The sequence below is a fragment of the Lepisma saccharinum genome, chromosome 1 (assembly GCF_977018435.1).
Source record: "Lepisma saccharinum chromosome 1, izLepSacc3.1, whole genome shotgun sequence".
Taxonomy (NCBI): Eukaryota; Metazoa; Arthropoda; class Insecta; order Zygentoma; family Lepismatidae; genus Lepisma; species Lepisma saccharinum.
The window spans coordinates 186,560,380-186,577,498 of record NC_139229.1 but is presented as its reverse complement, the minus strand read 5'-3'; the positions used below and the strand labels follow the sequence as shown (position 1 = coordinate 186,577,498).

Genomic DNA, 17,119 nt, shown 5'->3' with positions numbered 1-17,119 from the left:
GTACAAACTACACATTTTATTGTAACCTGCAGTTGTTCGAACGTAACAACTTTTCTTAGCACAACGCAGAGATTGCAGAAGAGTAACATGTTTGTTACGATACACGAATGGCGTCAAAAGGGGGATGTGTATGTTACGACACACGACTCAACTTGTGAGAATGTTTGTTTCAAGCGTCAACTTCACGTTACAATTTCTTGAGAACTACGTGACGTATTACAATGCAATGAACGCCATTCTTAATGGATTTTTCCGTACTTTCAAATGAGCTAAAAATAAAATGGGGTTTCCATTTAAAAAAACTAAGTTTGTGTAGAAAATCGTACTTCCTTATGTAGTTGAACGTATTGTGTCCGCTAATTTTATGAGCCACTCTCATACCTTTATATCTGTCAAATCAGTTTTTCAATATTTATTGTTGTTCATGAAATATTTCTGGTGCTAATTTTAGGTGACTCACCCTGTATATAAGTTATAATTTGTCCTAGATAATTTAAAAGAATCCTTGAGTGAAAAGTATGCACTGTTCTCTAGCATTGTTTTATTGCCTCATCAGGCTAGATATTACATCTAGATGAATTTCCCATATATATTACAGTTAACCATTATATAATAATTCGTAATTGGTCCACTAAATTATGGAAAGGTTTCTTTGGGTAAGATTAACAAAAAAAATTTATTAATGAAAAATGTTCATCAAATCAAAGAAGCTTAAATATTAGTAAACAATTGTTTACATGATCTTTACTGTGTAATTATAATTTACATTTTCTAGAGGATTGCTCCAAAACATTTTCCTAAATTTTGAAGACTTATCTATTTAAAAAAAATTAATGATCCAAACAATTGTTTTGGTTCATATTGCAGTGTACATTTCAATTTCCTTCTTGTTGTTATTTCAATGTGTAGATCGTATGTATAAGATTACTTGGAAATGAATCAAAAGATAATGAATAAGATTCAAATATTAAAAATATATGATTCTTCAACATATATTCACTTTAACAAAAATTAAGTAAATGTATACAAGTACAAAGCATCTAAACCATGAAATATGGTCTTTAACTCATTAACTGCCAGGGTGATTTCACCAATTTTGCTTCCTGCGCCAAGGAATTATTGGACCTTATTTCGCGAAATTAAAAAAAAAATGCTTTTTTTCCTGTAAAAAATAAAACAGACAAAAAATTATAATGTTATATTCCTGACATATGGCACTCTAGGAACAACAAAGTCAAGCAAGTCAAGCCACATTTTTCAGTCAAAATGACCAACATGGCGTGATTGGTATGCACCAGTTTCGGTCATTATGACTGACATGGCAGTTAACGTGTTAAATGTAACTTAGGTTGGACATAGCTCACTTATATATATTTTACTTCATATTCTTATCTTTATATTGTGCTTCTACATTTAGTCCACAACAGTCATAAAAAATTCGAAAGAATTAAATCTCTACATATAAACACACTTTTTCTCACCCTCTCTCTTTAATTATATACACACATTTGAAATTTAATCTGAAGTTTATTCCAAACTATTTCTTGACATCTGCTACAGGAACTTTTTCCTCATAGTTAAAAAAAATGTTTTCTCTACACACTGATTAAGCTTTAGTTCACTTTACACTTCACTTATAAAAATTTTCCCTAATTCCCATGTTACATGCATATTATGTAACATTTCTGGCACATTTATTCACATCTTTTTCCTTACAGTTGATTCAGTCAGTATTGAGAAGAAAGAAAAATATAAATATGTGCAGAAGTAAACCGAATATACTCTACATGTGGAAACAAAAATCTCAATAATTTTGAGCAGAACGCACATTATACAAAATCTTATCCCCGACCCTCAAATCCTCTCCCAAAATGAAATCATGAATATGACACTGATTTCATATAGTAAAAGGATATGGGAAAACATACATCTGAAATCAAACTAAATAGCCCTGTTGGAAATTTCTACTGTTTTCAGTATATGAAATGTACAGTTTTCAACTCTATTATTGTTAACTAGGAAACATATTGTATTACTTGTAGAATTAACATGCAACTGTAATGGTTAGCAATGAAAAAGTTGTTCTGAATCTAATGCTGGTGTCAATGTTTAATACATTTACATACTAACTCCGGAAATAATTTAAGTTCTGCCATGTTAGTTCTAGTGAATTAGGAACTCACTGGCAAAACAGTAACTGTACAATTAGGCTACTGAAAATATCAGAATGTTTGAAAATACAAACTGATCTACTGAAAAGTACAGAAAATAGTATGAACATAGTAATGTTTCAAAACACCTATTCATCTACTGGCAACAATAGACTGAATTTTCGGCAGGGAGGTTTTAGTTGAGGAATATTTCATGCTGAGAGAAAAATAACGCTTGGCACAGTATTTTGTCCCCTGTTCACCCCGAACATCTAAATTTCTCATCTGGAAACAGGGAAGAGAGATAAAAATACACACCATTCTTCTCAATGCATGTTGTGCGAGTGAAAGACAGGGCTCTAATGCTAGGTTTTCCATGGATTTATTCTCAGTACTAAAAGCAGTGTAGGAAACCCAAAGATAATATCTTAATGTAGGTTTGTTATTATTAATTGCAGGCATGGTGGAGAACAAAACATATGCTGATTTTGTAGTTACACAATTATTTTAAAAAACTCTGCAGATCATATCTGTTGAGTACACTTACCTTTAAGCCAAATATTAAAATTAAAATTCTGATCTGACATTTTCCATTATGTGTTATACATTATTCGTACATAAACTATTACATACGTATGAATTTATAAAACATTTTTTGAGTCATCAACACAGCTCCATAAAACTGCTTGCTTGCATTGCTTATCAGACATTCTATAAAAAATAGTGGTAGATGTAGAAGTTGGAAATTTTGTTAATGTGTCATTTTTTGTGCATATTACAATTCAGTTTAGTTTACTCCAAAACTTTGTTAAGTAGGATTGAAAAAAGAAGCACTGAAATTCCACATAGATTATTACCATGTGTTGTTTACTGTTATGCTGAAGTAGCTCAGTGAGAAAAGGGATTGGTTCCCCTTTGGCCTATTGTGCATAACTATTGCTTGTATTATCTTGCCTTTCATAGTAGCACAGTTTCTAACCGTCATTGCAGTTTGCATATAACTTCAGGCCTTGAGTACTTACACCTTAGATTTTATATATTTAGTCAGCAATAATTCTACCATATATATACATAGAAGAGCATGTTGTAATTGTATTTTATAGGATTTGTACAGTTTTAAGGCATTTTATTAGTAAAACTTCTAGATGAAAAATGTGCTCAATATAATTATACCTTAAGGTAAAGTAGAAAATTCCAGGACTGTAATTACAGTATATATATTTTTTATGGTTAGGCTTTAAACTCAGGACTTTCTTCTTCCGGTCAATCAATGTTGCACAGATAACTTTTCAAGCTGTATCAATGTTCCTTGAGATGGTACAGAGTACCTCAGGCCAACCCCCGTGGCAGAGTGGTTAGCACATCACACTACGATGCCAGCAGTCCCGGGTTCGAAACCCGGTTTTAGCATGGATGTTTGTGAGTGTCCATTCATCAATTTCAACATATCATCATCACTCATCCTCATCTTTGCAAATTAGCCAGAATTGGCACAAAAGGCAAAGTCAAACAAAGCAAATCAACCAATCAGAGTACCTCACATTTGGTACATGTTTTAGGGGGAAAAAATCCATAATCTATTTGCATATCTTTGAATATATCTAGAAAATTTAAGTCAATTTGTGATGTATAGCTATGCATTGATCTTCTTTATTATCATTATTATAATCGCGCAACTGATGTAGGATCTTAAGTGTATGATGAAGTGCAGTCTAGTTGATCTATCTGTAACATTTCTCATGCCCGATATAAACCATTATACTTACCCATTATCTACTCAGTAAATTTTAAATTGGTTTAATAATGGCCTCCTATGTAAAAAAAACAAAAACAACAACAACCAAACAAACAAAAAAAAAACACTTGTGATGGTAACTAAAAGGAAAAGTTATTATGATTACAGCTAAGTATTTTGCACTGTAAATCCTAAATTTGCAGTCTCTTGACAGACATTATTGTCTTTTCCATTGTACACCAAGTAAGAGTTCGGATCAAAATTTTCTTCTATCATAAGTAAAGGGTTTATTTTTGATAGTTTTTGCAAAATATTTTTTTTACTAATGTATTACACATGATTTTCCACTGTTTTAAAAATAATTTGTATAAACTTTGATTTTAAAATATTATATTTTACATTTTATTCACAATTCAATATTTTAAACAGATTCTTTCTTATTACAAGTTGTTACATTTAACAAAAGTCTTGTTCATATCATCAGACCAAGAAGTTGAAAGGACAAATCATTACAATGAACGTTACACATTGTCTTAATTTCTTCTTTCAATTCCAATACTGATTTCTTCTTTCAACTTCAAGGCGTCTGATGACATGAACTTCACCATTTGAAATAAGAAAAAAGATTCTCTTTATGACAACAGACAGTGAATAAAAATGTAATTTCCAGGGTTTCTGTTTTTAATTCTCCCTGCTCTTCACCCTCCCTCCATCCCCAGAACATAAAATTTTACTCTTGCCTACAAGTCACATAGCAAGTTAATTAAAATCACAGCTACATGACACAACCCCTCCCCCTGCAATGTTTCATTAGTATAATCCAATGCATACACATTTGCATTCAAATGTACAGTACATACACATGTAAAATAAAAAAATCTTAAAATGTAAAATTGGCAGATGTTGCATGACAGTATTTCTGCCTCTCTCTTTTTACAACAGCAATAAGCCCACGGACCCCAACTATGGCTAAATGAACAACGAAGCGGCCCGATCCTGATTTGTCAGACCTGAAACCAGCATAGTCACCAGATGTCTCTCGTGTGGGCCGCAAAAAAGAAAGAAAAAAAGTTGCTTCCTCCTCTACTACATTGTAATTTATTTTTAATTGGTCATTATGTAGAGGGCACTTCCAATATTATCCTCTCACTTTTTACCATTTTACATCAGCCTTGTCTGCCAAACCTTAGATCCATCCTACAAATCCACATTAATGTCTGTGCACTAGTTGGGTAGGTTTATGACCAAATCTCGTGCCCGAAGCTCATCCTCAGTACTGTATTTTCGAATGGATTATGTATAAGCAGGCATTCCACAATGGAAACCATCAGTGTAATATCTTGTGTATGTAAAAGCTTTTCATACATTCCCAACTTTATAAAATCTGCCAAGTACTTTTACCAATTAAAAGTACAAAGTATAAACAATTAGGCAGAAGATAGAGTGTTTGGTGCTGGAATGCTTGATTGTACATTTATTCATACTAACATGTTGACCTAATTTGGGAAAATGGTACAAATATTATCTTCCTACTTTGTAACCTCACCTTAGCTTTGATGTCATGTAATCATTATAAGACACTGGTTTGTCATTTGTGCATTTAGAAATCATTATTGTCATTGCATTTTTAAATGCATTTGGTAGACATTATTTTTATAACTGATACAACCTTAATCAACCCAATGTTAATTGGTAGAAGGAGTTTAAATTATATGTCAATATTGATTTTTGCAAACTTTAAGAAAAGAAAATTATATACATATATATATATACTATAATAATTTGTATCATTCTGTAAATTTCATGGAATGAATAAATATTTTGATTAAAGGACAACAAAAGGTTTGAGCTAACTTCTGCTACACTCCAAAGTTCAGTGGCTTTTTAGTTGTAAGTTATACTTAACATATTAACATGCAGGAAACAATGTGATTCAACATAAATTGAAATACACACACACGATAAAAGCAGCCACAAGATTTGTCATTGCTATGTCAAAACTACATATTGTGTAAAAACACCTATAAATTAATAACAGATTCACTTTGGTTGGTCACTGTTGAAGTCAGCTCTTCAGAAATGTTAAAAGTTCAACTTTGCCGCTTTGCTATTGCAAAAGTTACAAACAAGAGTCAAATTATAAAGTAATATATTTTATGATGGTTGACCAATTCAAGTTTTATTCCTAATGTTACGATACGAAGCTGAACTTTGTGAAATGTTAAGGATATTTCTATAACAATGACACATCAAGATGAGTCTTATAAAGATGCATGTAAAATGTTGGTGTGTCAGTTATACATTTAAAGAAATATAAATCTCCACTTTTGTGTGGGGTATTCGGAAAGTACATTCCAGTAGGCTGTTTTAAAAAAGGACATATGTTTATAAGAAATTTAGTAAGGTCAGAATCCACACACCATAAACTGCTTCTCAGTGTAGTTACCACCACTGTTAAGGCATTTGGGGAAGGGATGAGGGAATAAACTACATTGTGCAGTGATTTTGTTTGTATTGCATTGACTTACAATCAGTCTTGAAGAGATTTTATCAGGATATCGAGAATTCTGGATACCTTTCCAAGATTTTCAGAGCTGATGTTAGCTCTTGAAAACGTTGAAAGATGACTAGAAATCAAGTGGTCAATATCCTGAAAAAAAATATCTTCATCAGTCATTTTCAAGGTACCTTCTGTCTCTCTCTCTCTCTCTCTCTCTTGAAATAGGACTGATCACATTCACAATATTTCTAATTTTGCAAATATATTTAACAGTAAGTGACAGAAAATATGTATGGAAAGACTATAAAGAACAAGTTGTTGAAAGCCTCCCAAAATATATACAAAAGATTGATGTATTCTTTATAATCTTGATGAATTTACACACCGAGGTACAAATATGTCATATAAAATGTTTACTTTCATTAGTAACGAGAGGAAAAAAATATATTGTTACTATCACATGTTGGGTTTGTGTTTGACATAGCAATAACACACACAAATAAAATAACCTCCAGCTAAATAGCCACTTGAATAGGATATAGAGTAGATATAATACACCTACCTCCCTACAATAAGAAAACCTGAGAGGAACGCATAAAGTCAAGAGGCAATGACATGGATACAGAGACACATGGTGAGACTTTTTTCCTCTTGCTCTGCATGACAGGCAGTCCAGTTAGCTAACATTTGTCTGCTTCAGCCATAAATTTATTTACACTATGGATTTACCTATTAACAATGTATTTAGTAACCTAAAGCTTGTGCGCATGCACTCCCCATAAGAAAAGTGATGGGATAAGGAAAGTGCCCTCAATTTACACACAAAAATACATCTGACAGGATGAGGAGGAGGCTAGCATTTGTTAGTTTAAGTCCAAGTATATTTGTTCACACCTTACGTTGTATCTAGGGAAAAAAATGGTTCACTCCATTTTATAGATTGACATTGAAGCAACTTTACCTTCTCCCATTACTTTGGAACTTAAATTGCAATTGTTTTCTTTCAGATGGATTGGCTACAGCTTCTGATTATGTTACTAGTTTATAACATTGAGCATAATGAAGTTATTATTTATTTTTATCTTAATTTCAGCATTTTTCTTTCTATTTAGGTAAACTAATGTAGAGTGCTGTTAACCCAGACTTCATTCGTTGGCTGATTACTACAAGCTCTGCTGATCCAGCAAATAATACTTAGCTTTTCTAATATTTCAAGCCAAGTATTAACACCTAATAGCAGTGGCTGTGAAAAATATATAATAATTGTTTGATTTTTGGAATGTTTATGATAAAACTCTGGCACAGCTATAAATTACATTTGATTCATCCTGACAAAAATAATAGCTAAAAATTGAATATAATGTTAATTATAGGAAAAAAATTGGAGCACTTAAATAACTAATTCCTTTATATACTTTTCAAAGCCATTGTATTATTAATGACTCATGTAACATTTATTTAAATATATAATTCCAAAATAAATATTACTTTGTATTGCAGTAAGAGCTGGCCATTGAAAACATCTTACTAAAAAAGTCATAAATACGGAGAAACTAGTACTCACTTTTATCCGCGAAGCTGTTTTTTCTTCTTTTTCGATTAATTTCAGTGGCCACTGCCACCATCCTCGTTGGAACTTGCTGCGCTGTTGCTTGGCGTGCGTCTTTTGTTCGTAGTTCTCTGGCTGCCGTTAGGTGCGCTGTGCGTCTTGGTACGTCGTCTGCTATTTCCGGGCGATAACTGCTGCAGTAGTGGAATCCAAGTATGGTGCGCTTGCCCGCTATCGATGTTTAGTTCGTGCGGGAAGTGCATTATGGCGTGCGTTTCCTTGATTTTGGTGTCTATGAGCGTGTGGGCAGTGTGTTTGACTCGAACCTTTTGAATTTTATGGCTATTGTATTTGATATGTCTAGCAAGACCAGTAGTGGGTTGGGCTTTTTTCGCATCTGCTAGGTGCTGTTGGATTCTTTCATTGACAGATCTGATGGACCTGCCGATGTAATGAGCCTTGCACTCACACTCAGCATCATTACATCGGCAGGTCCATCAGATCTGTCAATGAAAGAATCCAACAGCACCTAGCAGATGCGAAAAAAGCCCAACCCACTACTGGTCTTGCTAGACATATCAAATACAATAGCCATAAAATTCAAAAGGTTCGAGTCAAACACACTGCCCACACGCTCATAGACACCAAAATCAAGGAAACGCACGCCATAATGCACTTCCCGCACGAACTAAACATCGATAGCGGGCAAGCGCACCATACTTGGATTCCACTACTGCAGCAGTTATCGCCCGGAAATAGCAGACGACGTACCAAGACGCACAGCGCACCTAACGGCAGCCAGAGAACTACGAACAAAAGACGCACGCCAAGCAACAGCGCAGCAAGTTCCAACGAGGATGGTGGCAGTGGCCACTGAAATTAATCGAAAAAGAAGAAAAAACAGCTTCGCGGATAAAAGTGAGTACTAGTTTCTCCGTATTTATATACTACCGCGTCTCTCTTTTCCCAATCATGAAAAAAGTCATCTTTTAAATTTTAAGCTATTTGTAGCTTTTAAAAAGAATTGTATTAACATGAGTGGTTGCAGCATTTTTTCTTCTTGGTTGCTTTTAAGAGTGGAATTAATACTATTTACAACATACTGATCTGATGTGTAAAATAGAAATTATCAATTATACCAATTTTTTTTCAGTCCAAATTCTGCAATGGAGCCAAGAGCAATTGCGAAAGCACCAGAAGGTGAGGGCTGCCCACGATGCGGGGGCTATGTATATGCTGCAGAGCAGATGCTGGCCAGAGGCAGGGTAAGTTCTCATTCCACCTACAGCAAGCAGCAGTTATTGCGAATTTCCCTAATGCAGAAGAACATTGGTAATTGTCAAAACTATTTTCACAGTCTCTTTTTCTCAAACGTTAGTAAAAATAAAGTATTCAGTAGGGATGGCCCAGTATGATATTTTGGCTGATACCGATAAAGTTCCGATATAAAATTTACCAATACCAATAACCAATATTCTACTCTGATATAAAATTCCAAATGGCCCTTGAAAAACCTGAATGGATCACTGACCTTAATAAAAGCATGTTTCGAGGTGACTGTAGTGCAAAAGAAGTTGCTTTTTTAAGACATTTACTTTTTTAGCTGGCCCCCGTAGTGGAATGGTTAGCAAATTGTGCTACGATGCCAGGGGTCTTGGGTTCGAATCCTGGCCTGGGCATGGATGTTTGTGAGTGTCCATTCATCAATTTCATCATATCATCACCCATCCCTATCTTTGCAAATTAGCCAAAAGTGGCACAAGAAGCGAAGTAAAATAAAGCAAATCAATCAATCAATTTACTTTTTTAAAACGTAGGGCATGGAGAATATCCATAAAAATTATAACAAAATGGCAGAATTTTGCACTAAATTATAAGATATTTATGGATATATCGGATCGGTAATTTTACCGATACAATGATATGCCTATATTGGCCAATACAGATAGATAACCAATTAATTTGCCCCATCCCTAGTATTCAGGAATAATGATTTCACCTTTTCTTTGAATGAACAATTGTAATTTTTGTAAATAAGGCCTAACAATGTAATATATAAAGCCAACAAAAAAGTTGTGTAGTTTTGACATGGATTACATACAAAGTGTATGCACACAGCTTGTTATGTAAACAAATGGATGCAATCACCAGTAAACAGCAAAAGAAAATATCCCGATAAATATTCACTATTCATCATATATTACGTAGTAACGAATTCAAAGTGGTATGCTGATAGATTCCTACACTGAATTCTATCCACATATGACAAACTTTGAAACTGACTTAAATGCATGTCACATATTATAATAACTTTACTCAATGTACAGTGTGATGGAAAGAAGGAACTTTAGCATGTTAACCTAATAAATAAATATCAATTGTTCATAAGGGCACATAATAAAAGAAAATGTGTGAAGACAAAATACAAATAAATATTGAATATTCTTACCTGTGTAACCATGTCCAGTCCATGAAGGAGTCCTTGGTTGCATTGTGTGGAATTCACTCCTTGTTCCTCATAGGGCTGGCACAAGGGCTGCTTCCGGTGTAACCAGTGTAGCCGGACCTTGGACTCCACAACTCACTGTGATGGACCAGATAGAGAAATATATTGTAAAGGTATGGAAAAATAAATGTGTTATATGATTGTCCCATGTTGATGTGATACAATAGCTCGTTACTTCTCTCTCTCTCTTTGCTATTTCTTACCTTTTTATTTCAATTTTTTTCTATTTTTTTGAAAATTTCAAACTTCTTTAACAGCATCAAAAACTTCATTACTTATTGATTTGTTTGACTTAAAATTACTTTGCAAATTACTTATTTTAACCCTTATAATACCATATTTTTTCTTTCCTTGCCAATGTGATCACTAGTGATACTCATTATGAAATAAGGTTATTATATTTCTGAAAATTTTCATCTGCTAATGTCTTCGTGTATGTGAACTGTGATTTTTGTGTTACATATAACAGTGGCAAAATTTTAAGTTCTTACTTTTTTACCATCACACACACACACACACATACATTCACATGATATAGAAGTTCTTCCACTTTTTACTACACACAATAACAACCTCAAAAGTACCTCTATGTTACTGATTGCAATATAATTGATTAATATTGTTTATTGTTATTTTAGCTGTAAAATTTTATTCTTAGTGAGTATTAAATTATGAAAGTTCAATTTCTCACCTATTTACACTTAGATCATTCTTCAATCAATCCTCTGAAACTACACAAATGTAGATGTAACAGATAAAATGTACAAACATTGTAGACTTTCCCCCTCATCTCTATTCAGAAATATGTTTACTTCATTTCACATTGATGTCACTAGAGACTCCATGGTACTGGAAGGACAGGGTGTCTTTCTTTCTCTTTTAAATGCATGTTGACTATAGAAAATACAATGCACTGAACTCGTTGTTTTGTTTTTATGTGCTGTACCAGGGGATTCCTTTCTATGGCTCCCGGTAATCCTTCAGGCTTTCCGGGAACGTGGACTACCCTCCGGTCGGGACAGAAGCTGGGTGAGGGAACAGAGCTGGGCCAAAAACCGGGGTCTACAGAGAGGTGACCCCTCTATTGTGTCACATCACCCTTTTTCTTCCCGTCTTTTGTTTTGTTTTTGAGTCTTGGACTAACCTCTTCCCCCCTTTGACTATTTTAAGGCATGGCACAGGGAGTGCTACAAGTGTAACGAATGTGCGAAACGGCTGGATTCAATGAACACATGTGAAGGATCTGATAAGAAGGAAATCTACTGCAAAGGTATGAAAGTTAAAAACACATAATGCAGGGAGGCTGAACGAAAGAAAATAATGCATACAATGCACTAATTCCATGTAAACATTGACATAAATGGCTTTTCAAAAGAATTAACAGCGTTTACTTGTACTGGATAACATAATAATCAGCATCACCCCTTCTTATGATAAAAGTGAAATAAAATGCCGCTTTTAGGATAAAATAAAACCTACTCGTATAACTGTAGATCCTAATGCTAACATCATCGGTGCTATATACTGTGTACATTCAAAATAGCTTTCAAGATATCAGCCTCATGGTGTGTTTACAAAATACGTTTTGCTTTTGTGAAAAATGATTGTATACAACACAAGACTACATTTTCATATACAGGCACAGGCTCAGAATATCTTGTTAAGGTCACTGATAATTAAAATCATCACATTAAAAATGGAAGCAACGTTGCTGGCACACATTTCAAGATGCAGAAAGAAATACACTACACTCGTGTTATGAAAAACAGTTGGTATTGATAATACAAACAATGTTAAATGTGAAGCTACAACTTTTCTTAGAAAGCTGAAGAGCAGCAACGTACATTGTATGAGAACAGAAGGCCTACTGTATACAGAAGAATTTTCTGTGAACACAATCTTCTAATTTATTCTTTGTAATTCAATCATATAGAATGAAGGAAAACTTCCTACATTTCTATGTATGGAGAAGAAAGCACTTAGTTCTTTCCAAAATTCATATTCATAAACTGCACAAAGATGATGTAAAAATAATCAATGGAGGACTCTATATTTCAAACTTTAAGTGGTGCAAGCTTTTTCAGTCTATTTTATACTAACATTACATATTACTTGATTTTCATCCTTTTCATATATATGTACTATATATAATATTGTCTGAAAAAATGCAAATCAAAACATGGAAAACACATAGTAAAATTGACACAGTGAAACAAGTCTATGTACAAATTGTGGGGGTTAAGTGTGTTGCCTTACCTTTTGTTTTCTTTAAACTTGCATGAATATTTGCTGTGTGGTGAAAATTTGGTTTGAATCATTACATGTTTTCTGTGTTCTATTATGCACTTGAATTTGTTTCTGCATGTGGAATCTCAGTAGCATGACAGAACACATACAGATGCACATATAAATCCATAAAAACAAAGAAGAGGGCAATGGAACAGCCTTGACTGTGGTTTCAATTCTGTTTTATACTTTGCATGGTTGCTCTTCAGGTCTTAATCCTGCACTTACAAACACATGTGACATTGTCAAATCTCCTCTGTGGAATGGAAATCCTGCCAGATGCTTTTTCAATCAGATGGAATTCCTGACAGATGCTTTTCAATTGGATGGAAATCCTGACAGATGCTATTCAATCCGATGGAAATCCTGGCAGATGATTTTCAATCAGATGGAAATCCTGACAGATGCTTTGCAATCAGAGTTCTAGTTATCCTCGAGATGCTGGGTCAAAACTGAAAATTTGGGCCTTCACTGATAAACATAGTTTTGTTATGGTTTGAGCACACAGATACAAACATGCCAATCTCTATTTACAGCCAGTTACACAAATGAAAAAAAAAAGCAATGTTGACAGGTAAATCAAACACATTCTTTTTCAATGATGCAAAATCTTACTGCTTTTATATTTTAAAGAAGACAGGAAGAAACATAATGTTCTCCCTCGCGTTCTTCTATTTAGAACTTTGTGATGATAACACAAAGTGTTATGTCAGCAATGAACCATGCATTGCACTCATTGACTCAGAGTAAAACTAGCCCCTAACCAGTGTGGTATTTGAAATGTTCCAGTAGGGGGGGTTCCAGTAATTTCTCTTTGAGCATTGAAGTATTTTATATAGTCCCCCACAAGTACCAAAACTCAACAACCAGATGGGAGGGAGAGTTCTCTTTCATCCCCCTTCAAATACCATCCTGCGTCTGGCACAAAAAATACTACTACTGTTAATTTTACTACTCCGTCTGTCTTTTTACTGTCAGCATATCTTGTGGATATTAGGGAATTCATTTATTTCTAAACATCTGCTGTTCCTGTTTGCAATTGACTTATTTTCTATTATATGTGCAAGTCAACCACATTGGATATACTTAAGTGTGATATTTGAATTACTAATTAAAGCTTCATGTGTAATTTTATTTCCTTTTATATTCCTAATGGCAGTATATTTCTAATATATATATATATATCTTAGCTTTTACAATACAGTTGGTTTCTTTATTTACTAACCCTTTATTGTTTTTCTTGTATGTATGCATTGCTTGCATTGTAGAATTATTTCTCTTATAGTTTACGGTTATTACAAGCATAAGAACACAGTTTTTCGTTGTGACGTTTCAGGAGAACACACGCTCCCTTCATCAGACATTTATTTTTAGTTTGACTAAAGATACAGTTATAACAATGGTTAACAATTTTTATACAAAAAGAATCCCTTATACAACGGATGTTGTCAATGTTACATTGTTGTAATATAACAACTTAACTGTGAAAACAAGCAGTCTGTTTTATTTTTATTTCAGATAAACAAATTTATAATGTGATCAAAATTTGTTTTAGCTGAAATAAAAATAAAACAGACTGCTTGTTTTCACAGTTAAGTTGTTATATTACAACAATGTAACATTGACAACATCCGTTGTATAAGGGATTCTTTTTGTATAAAAAATTGTTAACCATTGTTATAACTGTATCTTTAGTCAAACTAAAAATAAATGTCTGATGAAGGGAGCGTGTGTTCTCCTGAAACGTCACAACGAAAAACTGTGTTCTTATGCTTGTAATAACCGTAAACTACAAGAGAAATAATGCTAACTTTTTATGTTAAGCATAATTTTATTGCAATTATTTTAACTTACCTTTGGTAGGAAAGACTTCTCATTTCATCATTATATTGGAAACATGACAGGCATTATGTCAAATATACAATTTAGGCAGACAGCTTTTTTTAAAAAGTGTACGACAAGCAATATAATTTTAAACTGTTGGTTCATTAGGTACATCATTCAGACAGACATAATTTGTTCAAACCTCATGCAAACACCACAAAACTGTTTGCATGAATTATAAACATTATGTCAAAAGACAGCATAAGTAAGACAGTAATGTTGTTGAATGTGTACAGTAATGATGATATTTATTTGCTTTCATGGTTGCACTGAAAACTTATAAAACAAATCCTGTTTTCAGGGCATACATAATGCTAACTTCTAAGCCATGAGTGTGTAAATAATACAAAATTTGGAATTCCTCAGCTAGATTGATAAATTACCAAATATCAGTGTTTGCAACCCCTTTCAGATTTAATGTAGACAGGAGACATAAAAAATGCTAGTTACTTCATTCATACAAACCCAAATATTTTCCAATTCAAAGGAAACTTGTGTGTTCTGGGTTATATGCTTTTGTGATTCACTTTATTCAGATACACTGGTAATCTCATCTTGTTCTCATAGTCTGTTATGGGAAGAAGTTCGGTCCTAAGGGATACGGTTATGGACAAGGTGCTGGGGCTCTCCAGTGCGATTCTATTGCCAATGGGTAAGTTTTTAATTCCAGCAAATATGGATCATTTACTTGTAATTATTAATACCCTGTGCTTAAAAATTTCTCTTCTCTGTCCTCAGCGTGCTACGCGAAAAAATTTGGGCCCAAGGGGTATGGCTTTGGAGGTGGGTCAGGTGGCTTAACATCAGACTACGTGCCACAAAAGTATGTACTTTTTTGCACATGTGTAGCATCACACATATATAGGATTCAAATGTTCGGTGTGGAGCATGAAACTTCCTTCATCTGCTGTGCTGTTCACTCCCTCCTGCAACAGATGATCAACCCTGTAGAACCAGTAGTGTTTGAAAATTGTCCACAGTGTTACTTTTTTCATGTAATCTTGACGAGATTGAACCATCATAGCATGAAAAAGTGTAAATAGATTAAGAAATGTTCTCAACCTGAATTCCTCTATCTTTTCTGTGGATTAGTGAGGTAGAATACTTTTCAAATTCCTTTAGGTGCTGCACTGTCTACACATACACAGCAACAAATTGTGAGGAATGCAGGGCAGGCATTGCACATATTACATCTGTAGTCATATTGCCCTAATCATGATATAAAATGTTGAACTATAACAAAAAATCACCCAAAGATTGGAGGGAATGGGAGGGTTAAGGTACTAGCAAGCATCCAGAGCACCGATGATGACCTTTAATATGTAATTTTTACACCTTGGAACATGGAACAAATTGGATACTGCAATTATTACAAACATTCTGTACTAACGATCTACTGAATGAACTATAAGTCATTTAATGCTGCATCACAATTTCCCAATATATATTTCTTTCTAGTCACTGACATGTGTCAATAAATAATAGAACACATTGTAAACAAAGTGTATTTAAGGACATTATTTTTCCTCCTGGAATTAAATTTGTGGAATATATATTTCAAACGAAATTAATAAAACATATAGCTAAGGTACTAAGGTGTAATTTATGAACCAGTTAATTATTCTAGCACAAAATTCTAGAAGACAAGACAAAGGAAACAACCAAGTCACAGATCATATTTTTCTGAACAACACAGTCCTACAAAGAAAAATATTCTGCATGATTTTCACATTGAATTTTCAAATTGTAGTAGCCTCTCCCAATCAGATATTTCCTTTTTTTATCAAGCATGAGTATTTGGAAGTTTTCCTCACATGTGTCTTGTCATTGGGAATGACAATGATTGTAAAAGATCTATTTTGTCATTGTTGTAGACTGCTGTGTTTCTCTGTGTTACCCTTACAACCAGTGAATTTGTGCTTTCACATACTTTGAAGCAACAATGATTATTTTCAAAAGTGAATGAATAATAAATGTTTAAATTGAATTTATGTCTGTATATATGTAATTGCTAAGTGCAATATTATTTGGTTTAGTAATAAAGGATTAAATAATTTGTAAAAGTGTTCATGATATTAGATAATTCAGATAATATAGTGCAAAGCAAATTATGGTATATTGGAGGCAGATTTTGCAAATGAAGACACTGAAAAATGCTGTTAAACAAAATAGGACTGGAAATGCTTTCTTACCGAGTTACAGATATAGTAAAGTTTTATAAGAAAGATAAAAAGTGTAAAATCTAGGAGAAAGCAAATTATTGAGTGGAAATACAATAAAGAAAATTATGTATGGATTACTGGTAATAAGATAAAATATTAGAAATTCTGTGGGGTAGGTAAGGATTTCTGTGGCTCGAACAACTCCATCTCGGCTTTTATATTATTATATTATTTAGTTAAGGATTCACAAATTATAGAGCTTGACTGTAGGTGATGATAGTGCTACTTTAAGCACTAGTCTCTTGGCACTCTCCCCTTCTTTCCTTCAGAATCACATTAATTGGATG

The 17,119-nt window shown here is 33.6% G+C and overlaps 1 protein-coding gene across 8 annotated transcripts in view; it reads left to right on the top strand.

Moving 5' to 3' along the window:
• Mlp60A (Muscle LIM protein at 60A) overlaps positions 1-17,119 on the top strand; it is a 50,559-nt gene that overhangs the window by 25,310 nt on the left and 8,130 nt on the right. The window contains exons 4-7 of one of the 8 annotated variants that reach the window (XM_083144425.1): positions 9,088-9,199; positions 10,457-10,553; positions 11,390-11,512; positions 15,349-15,433. In XM_083144425.1, the coding sequence (XP_083000551.1) occupies positions 9,088-9,199; positions 10,457-10,553; positions 11,390-11,512; positions 15,349-15,433 (417 nt within the window). Of the gene's footprint in view, positions 1-4,827; positions 5,708-9,087; positions 9,200-10,456; positions 10,554-11,389; positions 11,513-11,610; positions 11,711-15,177; positions 15,263-15,348; positions 15,434-17,119 lie in introns of those variants that run through there. The other 7 variants (XM_083144418.1, XM_083144471.1, XM_083144442.1 and 4 more) reach the window with 7 other exon arrangements.